Genomic DNA, 23,062 nt, shown 5'->3' on the forward strand with positions numbered 1-23,062 from the left:
TAAAACGGTAACTAAACTTTAATTGTTAGAATAGCCTTTTCAAAGAATTTATAAAAATACATGTATTCTTTAAGTAGTTAAGTGAGAAAAATTTGTTACGTGTATCTGTATAAAAGAGTCTGGGTGACACATTGAAAAGATTACTTTCTGTGTCCCCAGCTGCGAGCATTTAATGAGATTCCATCGTGTTCAGAATGTTGACCCGAACAATATTAATTTTAACTGTTTGTAGTTTATTTTCTTATAAATTTTTAAGGCTTTATGTGTACAATGTTGTTGATTTATTTCTTAGAGGGAAGTTCAGGTTACTTTACTTTTTTTTAAATAAACTTCTTACGTGTTTCGACAAATAAAAACAGCTTTGCCGAAGGCTATTCGTATTTATCTGATTTTTATGTTGGATAAATAGTATAAGCGACATGTTAGTACCGTCGTCACTGGAGTAGCAGTTATGGCAGTGGAGCTTGTGATTTCGAACGCGCACGTCTGTTCCCATTAATCCGTCACCGAGCCGCACGTGACACACGCAACATTTGAAACACTCCATGTGGTAAAACAACCGCAAGCTCTCGATGATCATTGCGGCGCCCCGACCTGATACATACAAACAAAAACAATAGAAAATGTATTAACAGATGGTCAATTTTTTCAGAGGAATTTGACAGTCCACTAGACTAACTAGTCTATAACGCACGAATAATAATGAATTTTAGTGAAAATGAAATCCGTTCAACCGATAATCTGAGAAACAAAGTGTGATTTTTTCCCGAATTTAATATTTGTATTTAAGAATATCAAAACCACAATGACTTGATAGTATTCGTCACTTTTCAAAATTATACGCCATTTTGATTAAGTATAGGAGAGGAAAGATGTATTTGTCCATTTTAGTAAAAAAGAAGTAGTGTATTATTTGTTGATATACCTACAGAATAATTAATCCATATTTTCATACCTAATTCATCCCCACAATGCGAGCACTTCTTCTTCCCACTGACGCTCAACATTTTTTCTTGGTTATCGGGATTTATTGGCGATGGTTGCAGAGGTTTCTGTTGCTGCAGAACATGCTGCGATGATTGGTGTTGCGGCGATTGGTGCTGTGGCGATTGGTGCTGCGGCGACTGGTGTTGTGGCGATTGATGTTGCAAAGCCGAAAGATGCTCGTGACTGGTGCTGTGTTCCAATCTAGAAGCAAAATAACCAAAAATAATTTATGAATATTTGAAAAATCGTTTTCGTAAAACGTCAAGTTAAAACACATTGTTTAAATAAATTAAGCAACATTTATGGCTTTTTCTAAATATAGACAAGCACAATTTTATGCGAATAAGAAATGTTATTGTTTTGATTTAAATTTTACTAGGTCAAATAATTATTTGGATATGTGTACCTTGAAAGGGTTACTTTATTCTATAATTAAATCTCTCGTGTTTAATAGACGATTCATGGATAAAACGTTTTTTCTCAAATTCTTAGCTTATATAATAAGTGTGTTCATAACAGTTGACAAAAATTACTAGATTATTAATTAAAACTTTATTATTTACCGTCTTCTTGGTGGAAGAGGCTTTTCTTGCGCTCTGTTCTGAACTCTCTGTGTAAGAGTCTGTATAATGGAGTCCGGTAATGGTTTACTATCGGTTCTCGTTGGAGCCATAGCGTAAGGAACGGACGTTCCTGTTACGTGCATCTGAGATTTCCGCGCCGGTGATCGCTGATTTTTCTCGTTAATCCTCCTCTGTTCCGCTTCCTATAACACGACATCGTGAGCTCTTTAATATACTTTATTATCTTTATTATTGGATTGTAACATGTAAAGTTTTCGTTCTGTTGTTCTGTCACGATATCACTATAGATAAATAAAACTGCCATTTTTTTCGTGAAATAGGACGGAACTTGGTATACTGTCATATTTACTAGATCAAACCTTAAATAAGTACCACTCTTCCTACAGAGTTGTGGCACAAAAATATTTATACAACCTGGTAACTTTACCTTCTTTAGAAGTTCTTAAACAAATTATGGAATTGAGATCCACATAATCCATACAGAAATTGAAATGATTAGCTTTTAAATTGTTGATAAAAATATTTTAAAGGTTTGATCTCAAGCAATCAGTGTATTTATTAGAGAACTGTACATGGACTTCAAGAAGGATATTAAACATTTCCGATAGGGTTCGATTCGCTCGAAAATTACCTATCACAAAAGTACTAATTTTAAATCGAAGAGTCGAAATAAAAGATTTAGTTCTCTATAAACTAACAAAATAAAAAGCTTCTCTACATTGAAACTACACTGTCCAAAGGAATTAGATGATAATGCCTAGAAATTTCGTTATGGAATCAAAACTAAATGTTAATATTGGATGTAAAAGATGTCGTCAATATATCAGAACCATGAGCATTTGTTTTAATTGTTCTGAGCAATGCATTATTTCGTCATGTCTTGCACTTCAGCAGATGCACCAAGTGATCAACTACTCACTACGAAGTTTCCATAAATCATTCATGCCCCTCACATTCGAGAAATCATAAGACTCACCTGGATGAGCCAATGTTGGTAGTTCAAGTCGTGAGCGCCTCGTGGCACGTCGCTCTTCCTTCGTTGGACCCACTGGTCACTTTGAACGATTCGTGGCCGAGGAACCGCGCTTAGTGCCTGCAACGTCTGTCTGCTCATCTGCTGGCCCGCGTGGCTTGAAAGTGTCGTGACCGATGCGGTGTGACGCAGAGAAGCGTCCACTTGTTGTGGAATCGAATCCGCAGACGGAATTCTGCTGTTCCTGTACATTTTCACCAATTCCATTAATCATCATTAATCTCAAACTTTCTTGATGTTACCAGCCAATCATTAACATTTTGTCAACAGAAGGATAGTTAAAGTATAATTCTTTTTCCTATTTTAATTGTGGATATTTAAGAAAACAATAGCTTGAAAATTGAAGTATTCGAACAAAAATACGATTAAAATGATCGTATCGCGACTGAAGACCAGAACAATCGAAGTCATACGTTGTTCGGGTAGAAAATGTTACATCAGGCGCAAATAATAGTGTCCTGTTACGGTTTGACGAAGAGCATCGGGTTTATCTTCCCCGTAAAACAAAGAACATGAATAACCATGTACTTTTCAGATAATAGTTTAATCACGAGTGATATAAAATCATGTGTTTTTTTTACATATACTTTGATCAGAAGCAATTGTCATATTTTTTTCAGACGACTTCAATCTTCAATCGTGTAGCATAATTTTGTTAGATAAGATTCTATGCCAAGACACTCAGTACATTTTCGACTACAAGAATTTTTGTAATATGGAATTGAAACTAGAACAACCAAGTCTGTCCAATGGACGGGTTTCAAACTTTTCATCACAATTACTGAAATCCTAAAGGTGCTTTTGTCGGAATTTATATTCACTTTTAGTTAATTATACATTTCAGATTATATTATGTTATATTGTATTATACAAATATTATATATCTCAATACATGGGCGTAGCCAAGTGCCCCCTCCCGAAAGAAGAAAAATATTATATGAATTAATATTTTGTATGTAAAAATAAATCTAAAATCCATTTAAAGTAATATTATGAAATTTACGTTAAGATAAATTTTATCTTCCTTTGACTCATAATCTAGCTACGCCCATATGTTAATACAATTTAATTTAGTACATATTCATGGTTAGTAGTTCTAGTATTAAATTGACGCGAAATATGTTAAAGTAGAATGTACTCATCTGTCGAGAAAATTTGAATCGATGTGAAGATAAAAGGGATCCAGTAAAACGTGATTACCTGATGGTGACATCTCGTTGTCTCTGTTCTATCAAACGTAATGGCTTCGCCGGTGGAATCGGTGGCGGCGGTGGTCTTCTTCTTTGCACGTCTTGTAGTTGAAGATTAGGCATCGACGACCTATAATTCACCGGTGGCTGATTCTTGTATTGTTGGATATTATTCGCGGAACTGTGCGCAACGTCCTGCAAGGATTTCCATTGTTCCTGCAATTGCTCCGCCAGTTTCAGTTGCTTTTGTTCACGGTACGCCAGATTGTTGCGTTGTCGTTTCAATTCTTCTTGCTCCAATTGAAGTAATTCCCTTTCCACTCGGAGCACTTCCTGCTCGAAAAGTTATGTCACGTTTAGCGTTACTCCTTTTTCGTAAATAAACACGGCGATCAAATATTTTATAATTTATATACACGTTTCACTAATACTAGTTTTAATAACTAAACAACAAACTTTGTGCACTTATAGTATACGAAAGTGTATATGTATATCACGGTCAAATAGACAAATTGATGAAATCTTATACTCTTCGTCTATTCAAAATCTGAATTCCGAACAGAAATTTATATTTAACTGTTCTTTGATTTAATTTCTGTATACCAAAATTTACTGAAACAGTCACTGTCTATTAATCGATAAAATTTTATATAAAATTGAAGGTTTGGATTTTTATATTTGTAGCTGCTTTGTTAGAAGCAAGCAACGAAAATTGTATGAAAAAAATCGTTTAAAATGATGTTCCCTTACCCCAGAAGCAAATTCGTCTTCTTCGTCGTTCAACCCAGCACCAACCAATGTTGTGTTCTGCGAATAATTATCAACGATACGCCCGTTAACATTTTGCAGTGCGATAAATCTCCTTTACGGCATGCAGATCAAAATGATTGTTAGCGTGCCTAATATTACATGCAAGCTCTTGCAAACTGAAAGTATTGTTTTCATTTTATGCAACGTTTCTTCAAACATATCGGATGAATGTTGTGTGTTCGGCTTATCGTTGGTACTAACATTACCTCGTCTGGATTAGACACATTGTTCTTTCAACGTTTGTAATATGTAGTTAGTACACCTTAAAATTAAACCATGAATTTTGGGCAAATCATTTCAAGCAATTAATAGAATTTTAATATTATTCGATCTAAGGTTCAACAGATTATTTATTAAAGGAAGTTTCAACTGATTTTAATATAATCTTCGAATATCAAAGGAGTGTTATCATTAAGGTCAAAATAGAAATTGGGTTAAATATTCATACGTATTATGCAAGTTTCTTCATATAGTTTCTAGAAGGGTAGAAATATTTCTAACCAACAAAAATATCAGATGAAGAAAGATTTGTTTTTTACTTCTTGCTTACAAAAAATTCCCTTTCGATCTATACAATCATTAAGTGAACAGATAAACACAGAAAAATGTGCAACACTGTACATTCAAGTGCATACATATATCAGAAAACATATAACTTAAATGAACAATGTCACCTGAGATTCAACTCTACAGATATCAAACAGTGCTATTACATGTACAATGAATTTTATCAATTTAATAATTTAAAGAATTCATTGATTAAAATTACCACTAGCACAAATCAAATTCGATCTCCACTTACGTACAGCATTCTCTCGTTATTATGCTACCTATTCAGATTCTTCGTATGACGAACATTCAATCTTCGATGTCTCTGCAGCTTCAGTGCAGTTTGCCAACTAGCGTCAGCACACAAATGTGCAAGAAACCGCACGAGCCTATCCCTACTATTATGTCACTCGTGCTAATGGTCGTAGCAACTACCGGTGAATACTATTGTAATGAAAACTCCATTAACTTATGATGTCTTTGTTTCTCCATTTTTTTTGTTCTTTTTTACATCACATTTGGTGACAGCTTTCACTAATCCCAAACTCGTTTGGCCAGACCAGTGCTCCTTGAGGGTACTGTACCTGACAAACTTTGGGCCCTCTTCACACACCATTGCTAATAAAAACAGCGGCAGTAATAAAATATTATTCGTACGTAGAAAGCAGTTGATACCGTTACTTGTAACTCCTTCGTTTTCTTAACAATAGTGTCACTCTAGGGGAAGTCTGGTATACTCAGAAGAAAAGCTTAAACAACACTAAACTCGCTATGAGTTCATACTGCCATAAAGAGCTAGTAATCTTAGCGTAATTCAGTACTAATAAACTTGGAGATGACGTGTCGACCTGCTAACCCCTGACCTCTTCCACTGATCTATCCAAAGGATTCGATCATTCAATTACACCCTAATACTGTTCAAAGTATAAAGAGAGAACACTGTACGTCCAAAAAGCAACCTGAACATCAAGCAATTAAAAACAGACATCAAACGTACCTCCTGCTCTCGGATCTGACTCTGCATAGCCCTGATCCGTTTCTCCTCTTTACGACGAGCATCAGCGACCCTTCGTTCCTCTTCGATTTCATTCTGGATCCTCAGCTGTTCCGCCTGCGCCCTCAGCTCCTCCTCCTGTCTCTTCTTTTCGGCGCGCTTCGCCTCGGCTTCAGCGCGAGCTGTTTCCTGCTGCCTAGCTGTCTCCTCTTGCTGTTTCCGCAGCGCCTCCTCCTGTTTGCGTAAGTTGTCCTCGTTCTTGCGCAGGGTCTCCTCCTGTCGACGGAGGGCAGCTTCCTGGGCGCGTTCCCGCTCTAGCTGCATCTTCTCCTCTTCGAGTTCGCGCAGCTTGTGCGCCAATTTCTCCCCCAAGTCACTGTTTCGTCATGAATGTCTCGATTACTCGACATAACCGGCTCAGTAGATCTCAGTTTTGCTTTTCTATATATGTACATAGGCTAACATGTGAACCATTTTGGATGGGTACGACCGAGGACCGGATGTGTGTAACGTGGTGAGTAGTAGCGATAGCGATAGAGAAGCGGCAGGAAAGGACCACCAAGTTTTAGGTAAAAGTGTTTTATTTTATTCATTAACCGTTTGTACAATTGATCCCGACATACAGATTCAGTATAACTTTATATATACATACAAGACACGCTTAGAGATAGTAGATGTGTATTGTTCGGATAGTCGAAGCTGTCGATTTAGGAGTTCCACAAGCCTGAACTGTCTAATCTAGTTACGGACTGAACACAGTTTTAAAGGATTCTAATTTAGCATATGATATATTTATAACAGAAGAATGACTAAGCTTTATATCATTTAATATACACAAACTTCTGTGACTCCGAAACAGACACTTCCACTCCCGTAGGATTCCTACTGACAGTTGTCTTATAACAAAAAGGATTCTCGTCTGGGGCACCCAGACGAAATTAAAGAACACTCGAGCGTTACACCGAGAAGGTTCAGAGGGGAACGCCGTGAAAGTGAATTCAAGTAACAAGAATACCTAGAAACCGTATAAATAAAGAAGAAAATACCAGAAAGCCGAAAGAATAAAATTCCAAAGAGGTGTGAGAATTACATTACACCAATCCCCGAATAATTGACGAAAATATGTACAACCGGGTCCAAAAAAAAAGGGGGGAAACGACATCCAACCGAATCGACAGGTAAGAGTACTCCATACTGTCCGTTCATCATTCAAATTGTCCCCGGTGAATTCCTACCTGTTCATGTCGCAATTGTTGCCGTACCGCCACTGCTCCTCTTTCTCGAGGACCTCGATGATCTCCCGTTCTTTCTTCGTGATTTCGTCCTCTTCGGACGAGGTCACGCTAGCCCCAAATGGTTCGCTGCTCTGACGACTGTGCTGCGACATATCCGGGCTGACCGGCTGTTTGGTCCAGTCCTCGGCGTGGCCCAGCTCGACCCCTGAGTCCCGTTCGTGGCTGGAGTCTTGCTCGTAGTTGCTGTCGGTGTCGTACGATCGACGATGGAGCTGCTCGATGCGTCTCTCTTCGGCGAGAATCGCCGCCATATCCGGCGGCTTTGTTAGGGTCAGTTCCCGTTCCAGATCGTCATCATTTACCTGGAGGTTGAGGAGGATATTCTTTGAAATTCGACTGGAGCTTAACTTAGAATTTTTTTAGAAGATGGTGAAATCATTGAGGGTGAGGTTGATGTTTCTTAGAGAAGCTATAGAAGATTGCTGACGTATGAAGTCCTCGAGTGTCAGATAGCAATTGCACTTAAATGAATTACAGTTGAATTACGGGAAGGGGGAATTCTTATGAACTTTCATTGATCTTGACAAAGAGAATTATCACCTATTTTATTGAATGATGAGATATTTGTGATTTACAGGGTGCTTCAGAAAATGGTAACCGATATATGGAAGTAAGTTTTTTTGGCGAAACAGAATTGATAACACAATATATTATGTTAATATATATGACAAAAGTTAAATTATAGCTAGAGATAACAGATCCAACTGGATCGATTGTTAATGTATAAGTGTTGTTTAAAAATTCGAAGCATTCTTCATTCTGTAAAACAGTTACTTTCTTAACGATTGCAATTAATAAACAGTATAATTAAAGCTTTCATCCTTTCATCCATAAAACAAGTATGCACGCAAAAAAATATAAAAAATATAAATTTAATTAAAAACTGAAAAACTTTCAGATGGTAGTGAATGTTCACTTCCTTTGTAGGTACTTGGTTACTGTTATAATCGAATCTACATGAATACATTAGAAAACAAATAAAACATTCTATTACCTTTTAGAAAACAGTATAATACAACTATACTGGAAAGGAAATATTCTTAAATTTTCGATGTATCGGAGTCGCCCAATGTTACGTGTCACAGTTTACGAATTTCATTGTGACATTCCGACGTACATAATTGCCATTGTCCGTTACGTAAATTCATTCACGTGCTCCAATTATTATCATTAAACGATGTTACGCCGACGATACGATCTTTCGCAACGCTAAACGCGGGTGTACAAACAACCGTGGAACACATTAGCTTCCGGAAACAAGTGAAAGCCGTCGAAGTGGTGGACACGCGTGAGAAGAAACGAAAGTACGAGCGAAAAAAGTATCGGGTTTTACAAGCGGAAAACTTCCAATAAAAATAGCTTTAGAATAAATTACGTTTACATTGTATTTAGGACTTTCATCTTGATTCAGCGAAGAATGAGCAACAAGTTCTGTATCCTTTATTCGAAATTTGAAATTCTGTATTTGAATAATTAATTTCACCATCCTTGAAGTTTCTATCATCTAAATATTTCAATAATCGATTGGTTTATCACAAAAATCGTAAAATTATTTTAACTGACAGAGTATGATTGTGTTACTTTCATGTTTGGAACATAAACCAACTAAGTTTTATGAGAGAGTTATTAAAATTCTTCTTTCAAAGAAAAATTGTTATATAAATTATTCTGAATTATTATAATTTTTTTGTTTAACTTCGAGGATGTCATGTTGAGACTTTTGCGATATCCTAATACAAATCGAGTCTGATATTTCATGGGAAAATTTATTACTCACCCCTTCGAGTCCAAGAAAATCGGAACGCCTCGTGCGCAATTCTTTCTTGATTCTACGGGTAGAATTCAGCCTCTTCAAAGGCTCTAACGGTAGACTCTCTTCATCGCTGACATCTACGGGTGGCGGCGGTGGTTTTTCCTTAGGAGGTTCTACGCTGGTTGGTGGTCCAAGAGGGAATGCCAGGCCAGTGACTATCTCCTCGTCACTCGATAGGTTTAGCGGCAAGATCTGTCATGGACGAAAACCAATCGGTTAGAAATCTTCAGAACTAAGGAAATGAAAGTAAGGAATACAATAATAATAAAATTGGAACTGTCGATGTGGGTACACTATAACGTAAAAGTAAGAGATCACTGGAACCTTGGCTTCTTTTTGTAATAGATAAACGAACTGAAACGAAAAATAGTTAAGATCTTGTTCGTTTCGTATTAATCATAACTAGACTTCGGATTTCGTGCATTTATAGTATTTAGGATTTTTTTTTAAACGCAGTATACTAAAGTGTTTTATACAGAGTCGTATGAGATTTTTATCATATTTGCGACCTAACAGAATCCTCAATAGAATAATTATATTTCTTTTATAATGTTAAGTTGTTACACATGAAATGATTGTTTTATCACCGAAACTTGATATTATATGGAATACTATACGAATGTTATTAGAGAAAATGAAATTAAATAGACTTTACACACGTATTTCATTGAAATACAATTGTTACATTCATGTTAGATTCATTACATAGTTATTATAATAAATTTGAAGACAATTCGTAGGACACTTTAGGCTACCGTCATTACGGGAAATGTTGTCATCACTAAAGAGTATTCTTCAGCAGAAACTGATATGCATCGTTGTGAAGTTTATTTATGAATTTAGTATAAATGTTCACCCTTTCATGCACGTGGGGGAAATGGTCGAATTTCACTGACAATAACATTGATTCACTACCTGAATTAACTTTAATATTTAACATAACTGATTTTATTGCTATGTTAGATAATACCTTAAAACGAGAAGAGTACACTGTATAATTCTGCAATAAAGATAGGAGTCATGTTAATAATTTTCATTCATAAAAGTAACGTCAAATATACGTATCAGTAAAGTCGCTCATTTCATGTGCAATGACCTAATATGTATGTTTATGTCTCCACTCAACTGCGGATGTCTTAGGTTTTAATCTGAAGAAACGGGAACAAAATAGAAACTGATCTATTCCATTAAGAGTTCTATTCGAATCTAAATAAAATAAAAATCACATTAAGAAATATTAAATTTCTTACTGTATCGATTTTTAGGTAAGTGCAAATGCATAAAATTTTAAAGTCTGGCTACAATATTACTTACCGTTTTTGTGGAAAAACAAACTAATCATAGAATCTGTGTAGTATTTATATTCATGAAAAGACTAGGTTCTACAGCACGAGTGTATGATTGAAGTTTCGACTGATCGGAATAGGAATTTAAGAAGCATTCGCATTTCCTGTAAAGCTTTTAAATAATCCTTTGTTTGAGTTCTAAATATTTTTTCTCCGGAAGTGTTATTAATATAATTAAATTACTTTTCTGACAGCCTTATTACGTATAGAACAATGCTTTGCACTTTCACTGGCTGAAATTCCCAAAGGAAGTGTAATTAGTAGAAGTCGGATACCTGTCGTCAGCTTGCTTCTACATTTAAAAAAAACTTGGTACCACCAATATAATACATGTTTTATGTCAAATTTCTATGAAATATACACTCGGTTTCAATCTTAAATTCGTACATCACTTTCCAATAGTTCTATTTGCAAAAATGTTAGATTCACAATTATGTAAATTTGAACAGAAGATAAAGCGATTAAAATCCTTATCTCGAAGATTAAAATTCCGAATAATAGAAAACCAAGAGACACTCATGTAAAAAAATTTGTTAAAGTGTTATAACGACTAATTACAGGCTGTCAATTGGAATAACAACTGTCAATGAAACACGCTACGAGGAATTAAGTAGACATCAAAGTAACTGTACAAAAGAAAATCACAATACTGAAAAAAAAGAAAATGTTAACGCCACAATCTTTTATGTACAAGCCAATAGAGACATTGGTGTCTGGGTGCGTTGGAAACCGTATGCTTCCTTCTTTTGTAAACATACTTTCGACCGCGATCATTAAAAAGCACCTGCTTTTTTACATGACTAAATACGAACAACTCTTAGCTTAAATTACATTTCCAAATTGATGAGTTAGATACGGTTTTTAAACACTCGGGACCACACGGACACGGTCTCCGTACTCGGAGTTATACTACAAACGCATAAAAACTGTCACTTATGAGATATCCAGAATATCAAACTGAATCAAGAAACTCCAGCAAACATAAAAAAAGAATTAACGAAAATAAATCAGAAACAACCCGACAATTACCACACGCACACCTGTCAATCACCTTCAAAACAACCCCCAATCCCACACATAAACGAAACCCACACCGAAGCAAATTCAATGTCCCCAGAAAATAGAAGAAGTAACGAAGAAAAAAGGAAGGAAAAAAAAAATAAAAATAAATCGCAAACGAAACGAACAATGATTAATCACCTGTTTCGAGATCGGCGACACAGGGCTCAGCATGGTCATCGTGTCCAGCATACCGATTTCTTGGTTGGCCAGGGTCAAGGTCGTCGGTCTTTCAGGCGCGGGTACGTTCGCAGCGGGACGCTCGATGGTCTCAGGTGCATCGTGCGCGTCGATCGACTCCACGATCGACTTTCGCGGCGGTAACGGCGGTGGCTGGTAAGCCTCGATGATCTTCCCGTTCATCGGCGCTTCCTTTTCCTCGTGCTCTTCGTGTTCGACTGGCGGGCACGGCTGGCAAATCGCCGCCGTCGTCGTCGTCGTCGTCGCCACCGCCGCTGCCTCCTCTTCGTCCGCTTTCTCGATAACGATCGGTTCCTGAAGAGACGGAGGAGCTGCGTTATTGCTTCTGCCTGTACGGAACTGGGCTTGCGGCTAGGTACCGGCCACGAATTTTGCAACGCCACATTCTATGCAAATCGACACCGGCGTGGCTTTGCCCCGATCAAGGGGCCAGGGTTTCTCAAACCGAAACACCGTGGCCTCGATTTTTCAGTGACGTTTTTTTAACCCTCTACTGGGTCGGAGAACTTTGACGTCATGTATCGGTAGACTGTGGATGCTTATGCAAATTTACCATCTTTGGGTACTGTGTGTATAAATAAACAAAATTGCACGGAATTTTGTTTGCTATATTGAGGGCTTTAATATGTTAATATTAACCCTTTAAGGTGGTTTCCGTGTTTGGTACCGTATCTAGCTCCATATGGCCCTTTCTACATTTTATCAATTTTACCAATTTCATTTGTATGGTTAATATTTTAAAGTACTTCAAAATACTTAAATGGAAAAAAATTTACAACAAAAATCAAAACCTAAGTTTGCCTACTTTGATCTTAATTTTTAGTTTTATTTGATCGTTAACATTTTTTCTCGAGCCATCCGTCAAAAAATCTATAACCACATAATTTTTTTATAAAAATATCATTTTTTGTAGTTAAATAAGAAATTATTAATCTTTCACTATCAACTACAGTTCCATAAGGCTTGTGTTAAGAAGAAATTTTTGTAACGTTTCATTTTCCTTAGTTTTATCGTTGACCTTGCGATTTTTTGTAGCAATCGGGAGTTGGAGTTTCTTAAAATGTTCTGTTAAATTGTCGATTAAATTTATAATTATTACAAATTTGCGGGAGCCAGTTTAAACCCTGAATTGTTTTTACCGCAATTTTTATTCCAGATAATTGAAAACTGTTCAAATATGTATTTTTTATTCAAATAGCTAAATATGGTGTCTCTGAGTGCTGGTGGCGTTTTATAGAATCTCAAAGGACTTCAAAAAAGTAGTACATTGTTATAAGTCTTAGCAATATTCTAAACATATTGATCCATAGCAGTATTTTATTGTAATATGAGTGGTACATACTACATACACAGTACCGTCAGGAAATAAAGGGTTAATACATACATATTATTAAAATTTCTTACGATTTTCATTTTGCTATGTTGTGCAAGTTAGGAGACGCTATAAATGCATAAACATCCACGGTCCACGTATTACTTTTATACAGATAAACCATTTTTTGAACACTAAAAATGAATTTGGGCAGTGGAGGGTTAACCCTTTATGGCCAATCTTCGTTCAATCCTGGGTGCAATGCGCTACCAATGAGTAATTCACTACATTGTTAACGAGATAGTAATGTAATTTAAATTCAATTTGTTTCACCGTCTTTGAAAACCGTAAATAATAGCGTAAGATAGATAATTCTAACTTGTTATTGGAGGAAGTTCAGTTGTTGATTGTGTATTTATTTGATGATTCATTAATTTCATTCATTTTTAATTATGTTTACGTAAGTGAATACGTTAACATGCTAAGGGAGTGTAAGTTGTTGATTTTCTTGAAAAGCAGCACTGATTTTGTTACAAATGAATGGATTACTCATTGCTATGTGTAATAAATTCAATAACGATATCTTCTCTTCTATTATTGTCATTTACCTTTTATATACGAATTTATCAACAGCTAATTCAACAAAAATTGTATGTAAGAAAGAAGCTTGTTGCTGTGAAATGAAACTTTGGTAACCATAAAAGGTTGATGAATTTTCTGTGCTATGCTTATTAGTCGTGCACACACTTAGAAAAGCAGTGAAATCGAATTATTTGATTATTAGTCTCTGATTGCATTCGTGTTTACTGACAAATGTATAGAAAGACTGTTTAACATTCTGATTTATGTTAGTTTGTAGATTTTAAAGCGGATACGTATGTACAAAACAAATCAAACTAAATATCTCAATGATATTTCGATAAAATTTCAATTGTTATTCTTAACAGAAAAAAATTAATTTCTATTTAATTTCTGCCTTCATTAAAGAAGTTAAAAAATATAAGCATTAAAATTCACTATCTAGTGATAAGTGTTCACAGAAAAATTTTCCGTGTTATTTGTGAGTCAGACGGTCGTAAGTAGTTACTGCACACGCTCATGCATTGCAAATAATAATAAAAGCACATAAATAAAGTTAAATAATTATTGTATACTCCCATGCACAAATCGTTCTCCCATCATGAACAATATTCAATTGATGTAGGGAACAATGATAGAAATCAACATAACATTAAGTATTATAATTTGTCATAAGCAGATACGAAGGATAACTGAAAGATAACTGTAACAGACCGGGGAGGCTTGAGAAACACTGATTTCGAGCAACAAGTTGCGGCGCAACTACGGTTTCGGATGGAAGATTATTTTGCATTCTACTGGTCTCGTTCTGGTTGTCTATTGTTTTTTCGCTCTATGTTCACCATATTTTCGATAGACATCAATGCGCCGGCGTTCATGCATGACTACTATCGTTAGTTTTCTTTTTTTGCACAGTCCGTACGAAAATGAATACACGAAACGAAACGTTCGCTCGCGAGAACTACGAACCATGTTCCAAACAGATGTAAATACATATACAATTTATGATTTCAGATTATGTGGTGTGTAATGTTGATATTATTAAAGCGCACGAATTCGTTTAACCAATGTAAAAGCTTCATATAAATTGAATTATTCAGCATCTAAAGATATATTGGATTGCCACAACTAGAACTACTGGAAGAAAAATCCATGTTTCAGAAAAAGTTTAAAAAATATTTTTATAGGTAAATTTTCACATGAATTGCAACAAGTAATTAATAATAATTGTACTATGGATTTTATGAATAATGTTTGACACAGATTTTATTTCCTTCTTTTTCCAAATGCAATCCATAAAAATGCGAATTTACAGAAATATTCGCAGTCTGTTTATAATGACAGAAAATATAAACTCCATTTATGTTAATATTAAAGCGTTTTAAAACAACATAATTTAATAAATAAAAGACGGTATTGATGATTAATCGAATTATTATGTTAATTGATTACTGTGAAATTAATTTGTTCGTGACACAGATTAAAACAGGCTCAACGTGTTTAACAAAAAGAAATAAATGATTTTTCTGTATGTACTATTGTTCAGATGCATTGGTACACATGAAAAAAAAATACTCTCAAACTTCTGCCTATCTACATAGATATTATGTAATTAATTCTCCACTTTCCTAAGCATACATACATTAATGGAATATTATTAAATGAAATTCTATTAGAACAAACAAATATATATTTTTTCTTCTAATTTGTTTACTCTTATATTTGTCAGGGTATTAGATTTCAGATAAAATAAAAATTTCATCCAAACTTTTCACCATACTGAATTCTAATAAATCGTATACTCTACGAGTATGTAAAATCCATAGTCTAGTGTTAATTGTGCTCAAAATTTTGTGTAACGCAGCACAAACACTTCGTTTGAGGGGAAAATCATAAACTACCATTAGTCGTGCGAGCACGTTCAATCGTAAATGCTTCCAGTTACAAAATAAGCGTGTGCACCAAACGAATGGAACGCGTGTTCCTCGTGCAGTTCACTATGTTGCAAGTTTTTCGTGCAAATATGATGTCATGTGCTATTGCCGCCGGCTGACGAAGTGCGAATAAACAGAGATAAGATCTTTCGGCAATAAAGATAACGTTTTATCTGAATCCATCGGGCTGGACGGGAACTGAATTCGCAATTTTCACGGGGCGTTCTAGATTTCCTCTGTACAGTTTCGAGATGAAACCAACCATGAAATATCGCCTGTTTCTCGTGTGTGAGACGTAAACAAGATATAAACAATTGTAAACAAGAAATTCCACTCGTAATTAAACGGTCAATGACACAGATTATTTCCCATGAAGTAAAGAAATCAGTTGCTTCGAAGAAGTGGTTCAAATATTTTAAACTAATATATATGTCAATTTTATTCAAATTTTTTAATATAGAAACCCTCGTCAGTCTGAAAACCTGTTTTGAGTGAGTGGAAACAGTCACACAAAATTTATTATTAGGTTGCAGACGGTTATTTAAATTTGTATTGTCATAGAAATTGCAAAAAATAAAATAATCAAATCGACCACAATTTTATGCTTATTATTAAGGGCTTTATTAAGATCCATTGAATCCGTTCGATTTTTCCAATTTATTCTGTTACACATACTTGCGTGAAATATAAATGTATAAATTTGCGCAGTTTATTTATCAAAGCACTCATTCTTCTCATCTTCTAGAATTTCAGGAGCTTCGAGCTAATTTGTTTTATTTAATATCTCACTACAAAGATGAATTTTTGCCTGTAGACTGAAAGTTTTATATGCCCGTCAACGATTAGTAAAACTCCTACATACTAGAACACACGAAAACCGTCCATTGTAATTAGCCTGGCAATTTTACACGTGTCTTCACGAATTACAGCTTCTGTCCAAATTCAGATAAAGATCTGAGGAAAGTGTCTTGTGGCACAGAGCATTGTGACTAAAAAAAAGAAAGTGAACTTTCGAGTTTCGAAAGCAAACGCGGGCCTCTTGAATATCATCATTATAAATTCTGATTTCTAAAAGAATCGGCTGCGAAGTAATGAAAAGTTTTGCACGAAAAACACCGTTTGCCAAATGAAAACAGGAACGATTACCTCGTTTCTTCGTTCTGTCGATTAATCATGATAATAAATCCAACGAGAAGTGTTATGGTAAGCTGAAGAAGCCGACGTTCAATAAAATATTAATTCCACCGACCACCTTTCACGAAATAATCGCAGAGTCAACAAAGGGAACAAAATCCTACAAAATCGACACACATTATCTAGACCAGTTCTCATACATGTCTCTCCGATTATTTGGGAATTGCAAAGAAACTAAAAAAGACATCTGTTCTGCTGGTGTCGATACGAACGTTACGGTTTTATCGCGAAATACTGCATCTGTCTCCAATTTGCAATATTGACAGATAGATAATTTTACCATCTGGCGGTATTATTGGGTGCAAAGATTGATGATACTATAATGGTATTCCATACTCCCTTGGATTGTGATTTAAGGATCAAATTCGTCGATTTTGAGTTACACTTCTAGCAATTTTGTCGAAAAAGAAGAATAATTATGTTTGCATTGTCTGCATTTATTCGAGAAATATTTCGGTGAGCATAAAAAACACTGTTTCTTCACTCCTCGTTAATTCCTGATCATAAAAAAGAATAATAAATATTATTTTAGAATATGAAAGTATAATATTCGTCAAAGTCGTTGTACGATTTGAATAATTGAAATTACTTTGAAGCAAGAAAAATGCATCTAATACACTGCACTCTACAAAATGCAATTTATGTAAACGCTCTGAATGTTAAAATTTACTTTCTCTAATATAACTTCCAACCTTGTAGTGTATTAAAAAATATTAAAGAATAAATATGAATAAATCATATGTATGTTAAAAACAATAAAAATTTAATTTACTGCCTCTATCCCATTTTAATATGATTTTTAACACGTAGTTTCACTCAATTCAATGTCACAATTCACAAAGAACATTCGTAAAGTAAGTTCATAACGTAAAGAAGGAAGTAGTAATGAAATTTTTTATTACAAAATGACCTGTCGCTTTATCATCATGCCACCGGAAGTTGCCGAGGAGTCATCAACGCCAGTGTTTTCACGTGTCTACACGATGTGCGTTAATAACAGCTGTGCGCTTAATTACCATATAACAATGTGAGAGTGAAAACAAGACGACTAACGACTTCTTAAGTAATCAGCCGACTGGTGGTGGGTCAATTCATGTGAATTGCATCAGCCCTACGGAGAACATAAAGAATATCGAACCACAATGTTCCAATTTCACAGGGGTAAATATATGTACAGACTTCGAAAGCAAAATGTTAAAAACAAAACACAAAATTTGTGCGTTTACATAAAAAAAAAAACGAAGAAGGGTTCAAGAACTAAAGGATCGAAATCAACCAAGCTGCCATGCACAAATTAAAATCGAGGAGAAAAAAACCATTATCGACGAGCGGACAACTAACGATCGTTCGATAGTCGGGAAAAAACAGAGTTCTGGGAGTTTATTGCTAGTTCGAGCAACTGAAAGGCGCCGTCTTACCTCTTCGCAGCGGCAGAGCTTAGATTTAGGACGTTCGCTTGAGTTCGCACGATGACGATTGTCGACGTAGCTACGGCAAACAAGCTAGTAAGATGGAACAAACGTGGAATTGGTGTGGGAGAAAATAAGACCTAATTTTCTTCGCTCGATACATACGACGAGTAAAAAATTCAGGGTTCTGACTGTTTAATATACAGGGTTTACAAAAACACATGGACCAGATTTATGTAATATGTTAGGTGCTCTAAATTAAACAGATGAAGAAAAAAGATGAATCTGTATTTGTAAACATAAATTTATACTTTTATAGAGTGATATAGAGAAGTAAGAATTTTTTAAAAACATAAGAAAAACTATTCCTTATATATTATCTTTGACCTGTAAATCATTCATTTTGTATTTACTGGCATTATAGGATAATTGTATTTATACGATAAATTCAATTGAATTTTTTAGGACTAAAATTTTCTGTAAAAGTATCTTCCACATTTCAGAGTTTCTTAATTGTCGTTAAATAATATTTGAAGTTCATTTATCGACAATTGTATAACAAATAAAAGAGCGTTGTGATTAATCATCCAAATATTTACAATTCTCCAGGAAATCATTTGCAGATCTATTTCCTTGTGAAATGGTTTTCATCCGCTCGATCTCTCCTAAATACACAACATAAATTGGGTCCAGATTATTCTTGACATCCTGTACAATTCAAAGAAAAAAAAACGTGATTTTATTGTACGAAGCTACAAGGAATTTATCAGCTACAGGTCAACAACTCTTCGATATTAAACACACTGCTTGTTAATAAATAAAACGGCGATTATAGGAGGCGGCAGGATCAAGACATTCTGATTAATAAACTTTCGCAACGATCAACCCAGCTGGTTATTTTCCCAGACAAGTAACACGATTCTTACCTCCTTCGGATGCACCGATCGTGGAACGAATGCGCGAACCTTGGAGAACGAGACGATTAATCGTGACAATTCAGGACACAGTTTTATCGCGGACCGGCCAGATACGAGGCTCTTGAATAATTAAACGCCACTTTGACCGACCTTCGATCCACACAGGTCACGAGGGCGACACTTCGGATGTGTTCGGCTGCTGTAGCTCGACTGCACGATGCAGTTCGAGCCGTTGTTCCACGATGATACACGTATCACGAGCGACGATAACGCGATTTTCGACGTTCCTCACGACACCCAGATATTAGGCGATCCCGATAAATCGATCGAGGATTACTTGTTATTGAAGGTTCGATTTCCAGGAGTTACCCAAACGTATACTTTTGCTATAATAATCTTTTTACTTCTATAATTAATCACCGTAATAATAGGAATGTTTATCCTTGATGAAAATGAAAAAAAGGAAAATGTTGTTTTAACGCAAAAACTACCAAACTCCTTGAAATGGCGGATTGCAGATTCTTTATCTTACCTACAATTATATATTTATATATTGATGTTGAGCTTTAATTTACTATACATTTTATATTATGTTAACTTGTACTATGCATTATGTATGTTATTATAAAATACAATATAATTTAGCTCTTTGCAGTCGATTGTTTCCACTGACGAAACAAAATGTATGGGGAATTAAAAAATTCCCAGGGTAAAGAGTTAGTATATATTTAATGCTGGTCATTCTAGTATTGACTATAATCAAACAAACGAAACGAAATAACATTATATAAACTAAAAGTGCATAAGGTATACGTACTTAAAAAAATTCAAATTCTTTGTATCTATTGGGTATCACTAACTAAATATAATACTTATGCGTTTTATGTATGTATAGTTTTGGTACTTTTTGTTTATTACCAGACATTTATAGAAAGTTTACGTTTCTCTTTAATTTAAGAAAGTGTTATGATCTATTACTAAAAGAAGTATAAATAATTTCATAAAATAATCGTTTGTTACTCAGAAACTTCATTGATTGAATATGTATCATAATACAAAGTCCACATACATCTTTAGCAAATAGGAAAGTAAAGTAAATTTCCGAAAAATTAACATTAAAGATTAAACGTATATGTAATTGTTTGCGTAACTTCTGGTAAACGAACAAACTCCTTCGTTAACCGACACGATGGAAGACAAATCATTGAAATGCAGTTTGAAAATTTATACTATTTCCCCTTTATTTGTGATCAGACGTTTCGAATATACTCAGCGGATTTTTTTCCACTTTATTGTTTCGAACAATGTGTGCGACAACGAAGACAGTGGTGAAACCGAAACGCATCGAGATTAAAATCAATTTTTTGTTTGGCAGTGTACTTTGTGCACATAATTTTAAACTAACGCTCGATTTCGAGTACATATAACTGACTAGGTGTTTCACGGATTCGAAATCCAGATTGTTCGAAGCAGAAATGGATCGAGTTCACGGAGAAGATACGATGTTCCACATCCATCTGTCCAGAAAAGAGAATATCGACAAACTGTCGGGTGCTTTTAGTTTCCACGAACCCAATTTATTCATGCTTCGAAATTCTTTTCTCGAGGAAACCTGGATTCTATTCTCGGTCACGATGACAACACGATACGATTAATTTTTCAGCCTAATGAATTTTATATTTCATTAACTGCGTACTCCTGAATGCTAGAATCGATCGTTAACCGCGTGTAAGTGTCAACGAGTCGCGGTGAGATTAGTTACAAGTTACTCTAAAATGAAGTATTTCGCTCGGAGTACCTCAGAGAACAATGGTATTTACGATTTCCATCGTTCACGGCTTGCTTCTCACGTTTTTCATGCCAATCGCATGTAGAAATTCGAAATTTTTATCACAATGTCTTCTTACAATTTCTATACGAGGCAGCGATCGATCGCATAGGCCTCGTTCCACACGGTTTATTCCAAAAGTTTCTGCACCGGAATTAAAACAACAATTCTTCCTAAATATTAATGACTTTTACTGTAAATTATCCAACATGTTTACCTTCTCAAGAGGTATACTGCTTTCAAGAAAAAAAAAAAATATGGAGAAATAGCTCCGATAATCCTTCTTTAACATAGCAGACAAAGTGGCGGTTTTTAGAATATCAAGAATTATATCGGGCTCTTTGTACAATTAGGCGACGAGAAAGTATAGCGAGAGAGTGCCAAATCGCGCGACTGTAGCGAGTAATCAATCTTTATGACACCTATTAAGACTAAAATATTACACTTTGATAAGTCATGAAACCAAAGATTCGAAGCGTCGATTTTTCCACCATTTTGAAAAGAAATCACCAGTAAACTTTCCAATGTACTTCTTTAAAAAAGAAGCATTTCAAATAATTCATAATAAGAATCGTCAGTATCTTACGAAAAATTACTGTTTCAATTCGGAGATCACTTTGGATCAACCGTGGTGATCGAAAACAGACGTTCCGTTTGATTAGGCCGCCAAGTTTCGCGCGAATCACCGTGATTACCGATTTTACTCGAACTCGTACCGTCCTTTACCTCCGGCTAGTACGTGTTTCCGGCTACCTGATCTAATTCTACTCGATACTGGGAGGGGGGGGGGGGTTATTATATACGTTTTGCTCCTGCGTCGTCTATTTACATCGTTAGCTATGGTCTCACGCCTTCGTTTCCAGCGAGATTTGTGCGTAATGGCGGATAATAAATACGTGTGGAAGCGATAGGCGAAGACGGGTTATATATTATCTGGGTGTCCCAAGTGGCGGGATTTGGTTTCCTGATCGGACCGATTCGTGACGCGAGAATCATTTCCCAAGATAATATCCAACCGAGTCTCCCCTTTGACGAAAAATAATGACTACCGTATATAGGATTCAAGTAAACCAGAAAGAGAGCTACAACACGGTGGTAGTTCATATACAGACAAAATTACCTGTATAAATGTATTGCGAGAATATTTAAATCAACTAATAGTCGATTATTTTTCTATAGTGTCCATTGAGCTTTGTAACTGACAGTCTTTGTAATCTATTCAACTTCTCTTTTCATCATTCACACGCGACCGAATGATTCCCACCACTTGGACGCCCGCGCTCCAAGCCCATTCTTATGTACAAGATCTAATGGAAGTTAGACGAAGCCAGGTCTAACAAAAGGGCGAAGAGATAACGCGCTACGCGGAGATATCCCTAAAGACGAGTCACTCCACCCCGCCTCGCTTAAGACTTCCTCAAGGGGCAGTTAGATTGCTGTTCGATCCTAACCTCGGTCGCTGAGCTCTGCTTGTCTGCGACGCGATCCACGGTGATGAACGGTGTCACTGGAGGCGTCGTAGGTGTCTTGCCCTGAGGTACCACCACCTTTTCGCAAATTTCCACCACCGTACGGCGTCTTTCGGCAGCCAGTGTCTCTTCACCCACCGTCACCTGGTTTATCGTGCTGGATAGGAAGGAGGGGGAAACGAGTTTCACGGTGAACATCGGGGACGATGGCTCCAGGCTGGAGAAGACTGGTGCGCAGGTGCTGGATGGAATATTGGTCGGAACCGTGCTGTTGGAACTAACAGGAATAGGTATCTCTGACGCTTTTGGGAATTGTGGGGAGGACATCTGACTAGTTGGACTCTTGACGACGTTCGACGTTCTCGCCTTCATGAATGGTATTTTAGGCGAGGATGGCGATGCGGGCGGGCTTAGAGAGGACGTGGAACTTGTAGGAGACAATTTTGTAGCTACTGTCTTTCGAGGAAGCGGGGTAGGGATTTTAGATGCTGATCGCGGAGACGTTACTGGTGTTGTCTTTGTAACCTCTTTCGCAGAAGAGTTGAAGGCTGAGGTAGTG

At 36.0% G+C, this 23,062-nt stretch overlaps 1 protein-coding gene across 4 annotated transcripts in view; it reads right to left on the reverse strand.

Moving 5' to 3' along the window:
- Window positions 1-23,062, reverse strand: part of LOC107186701 (calponin homology domain-containing protein DDB_G0272472) — a 202,379-nt gene that overhangs the window by 985 nt on the left and 178,332 nt on the right. For 3 of the 4 annotated variants that reach the window (XM_015574632.1, XM_015574634.1, XM_015574633.1), the window contains exons 6-15: window positions 11,802-12,155; window positions 9,220-9,447; window positions 7,383-7,744; window positions 6,151-6,523; window positions 4,545-4,601; window positions 3,805-4,127; window positions 2,548-2,788; window positions 1,551-1,753; window positions 956-1,188; window positions 430-594 (exon numbers count right to left, since the gene is read on the reverse strand). In XM_015574632.1, the coding sequence (XP_015430118.1) occupies window positions 430-594; window positions 956-1,188; window positions 1,551-1,753; window positions 2,548-2,788; window positions 3,805-4,127; window positions 4,545-4,601; window positions 6,151-6,523; window positions 7,383-7,744; window positions 9,220-9,447; window positions 11,802-12,155 (2,539 nt within the window). The remainder of the gene's footprint in view (window positions 1-429; window positions 595-955; window positions 1,189-1,550; window positions 1,754-2,547; window positions 2,789-3,804; window positions 4,128-4,544; window positions 4,602-6,150; window positions 6,524-7,382; window positions 7,745-9,219; window positions 9,448-11,801; window positions 12,156-23,062) is intronic. The other variant, XM_015574635.1, reaches the window with a different exon arrangement.

This window comes from Dufourea novaeangliae, unplaced genomic scaffold, assembly GCF_001272555.1.
Source record: "Dufourea novaeangliae isolate 0120121106 unplaced genomic scaffold, ASM127255v1 scaffold84, whole genome shotgun sequence".
Lineage (NCBI taxonomy): Eukaryota > Metazoa > Arthropoda > Insecta > Hymenoptera > Halictidae > Dufourea > Dufourea novaeangliae.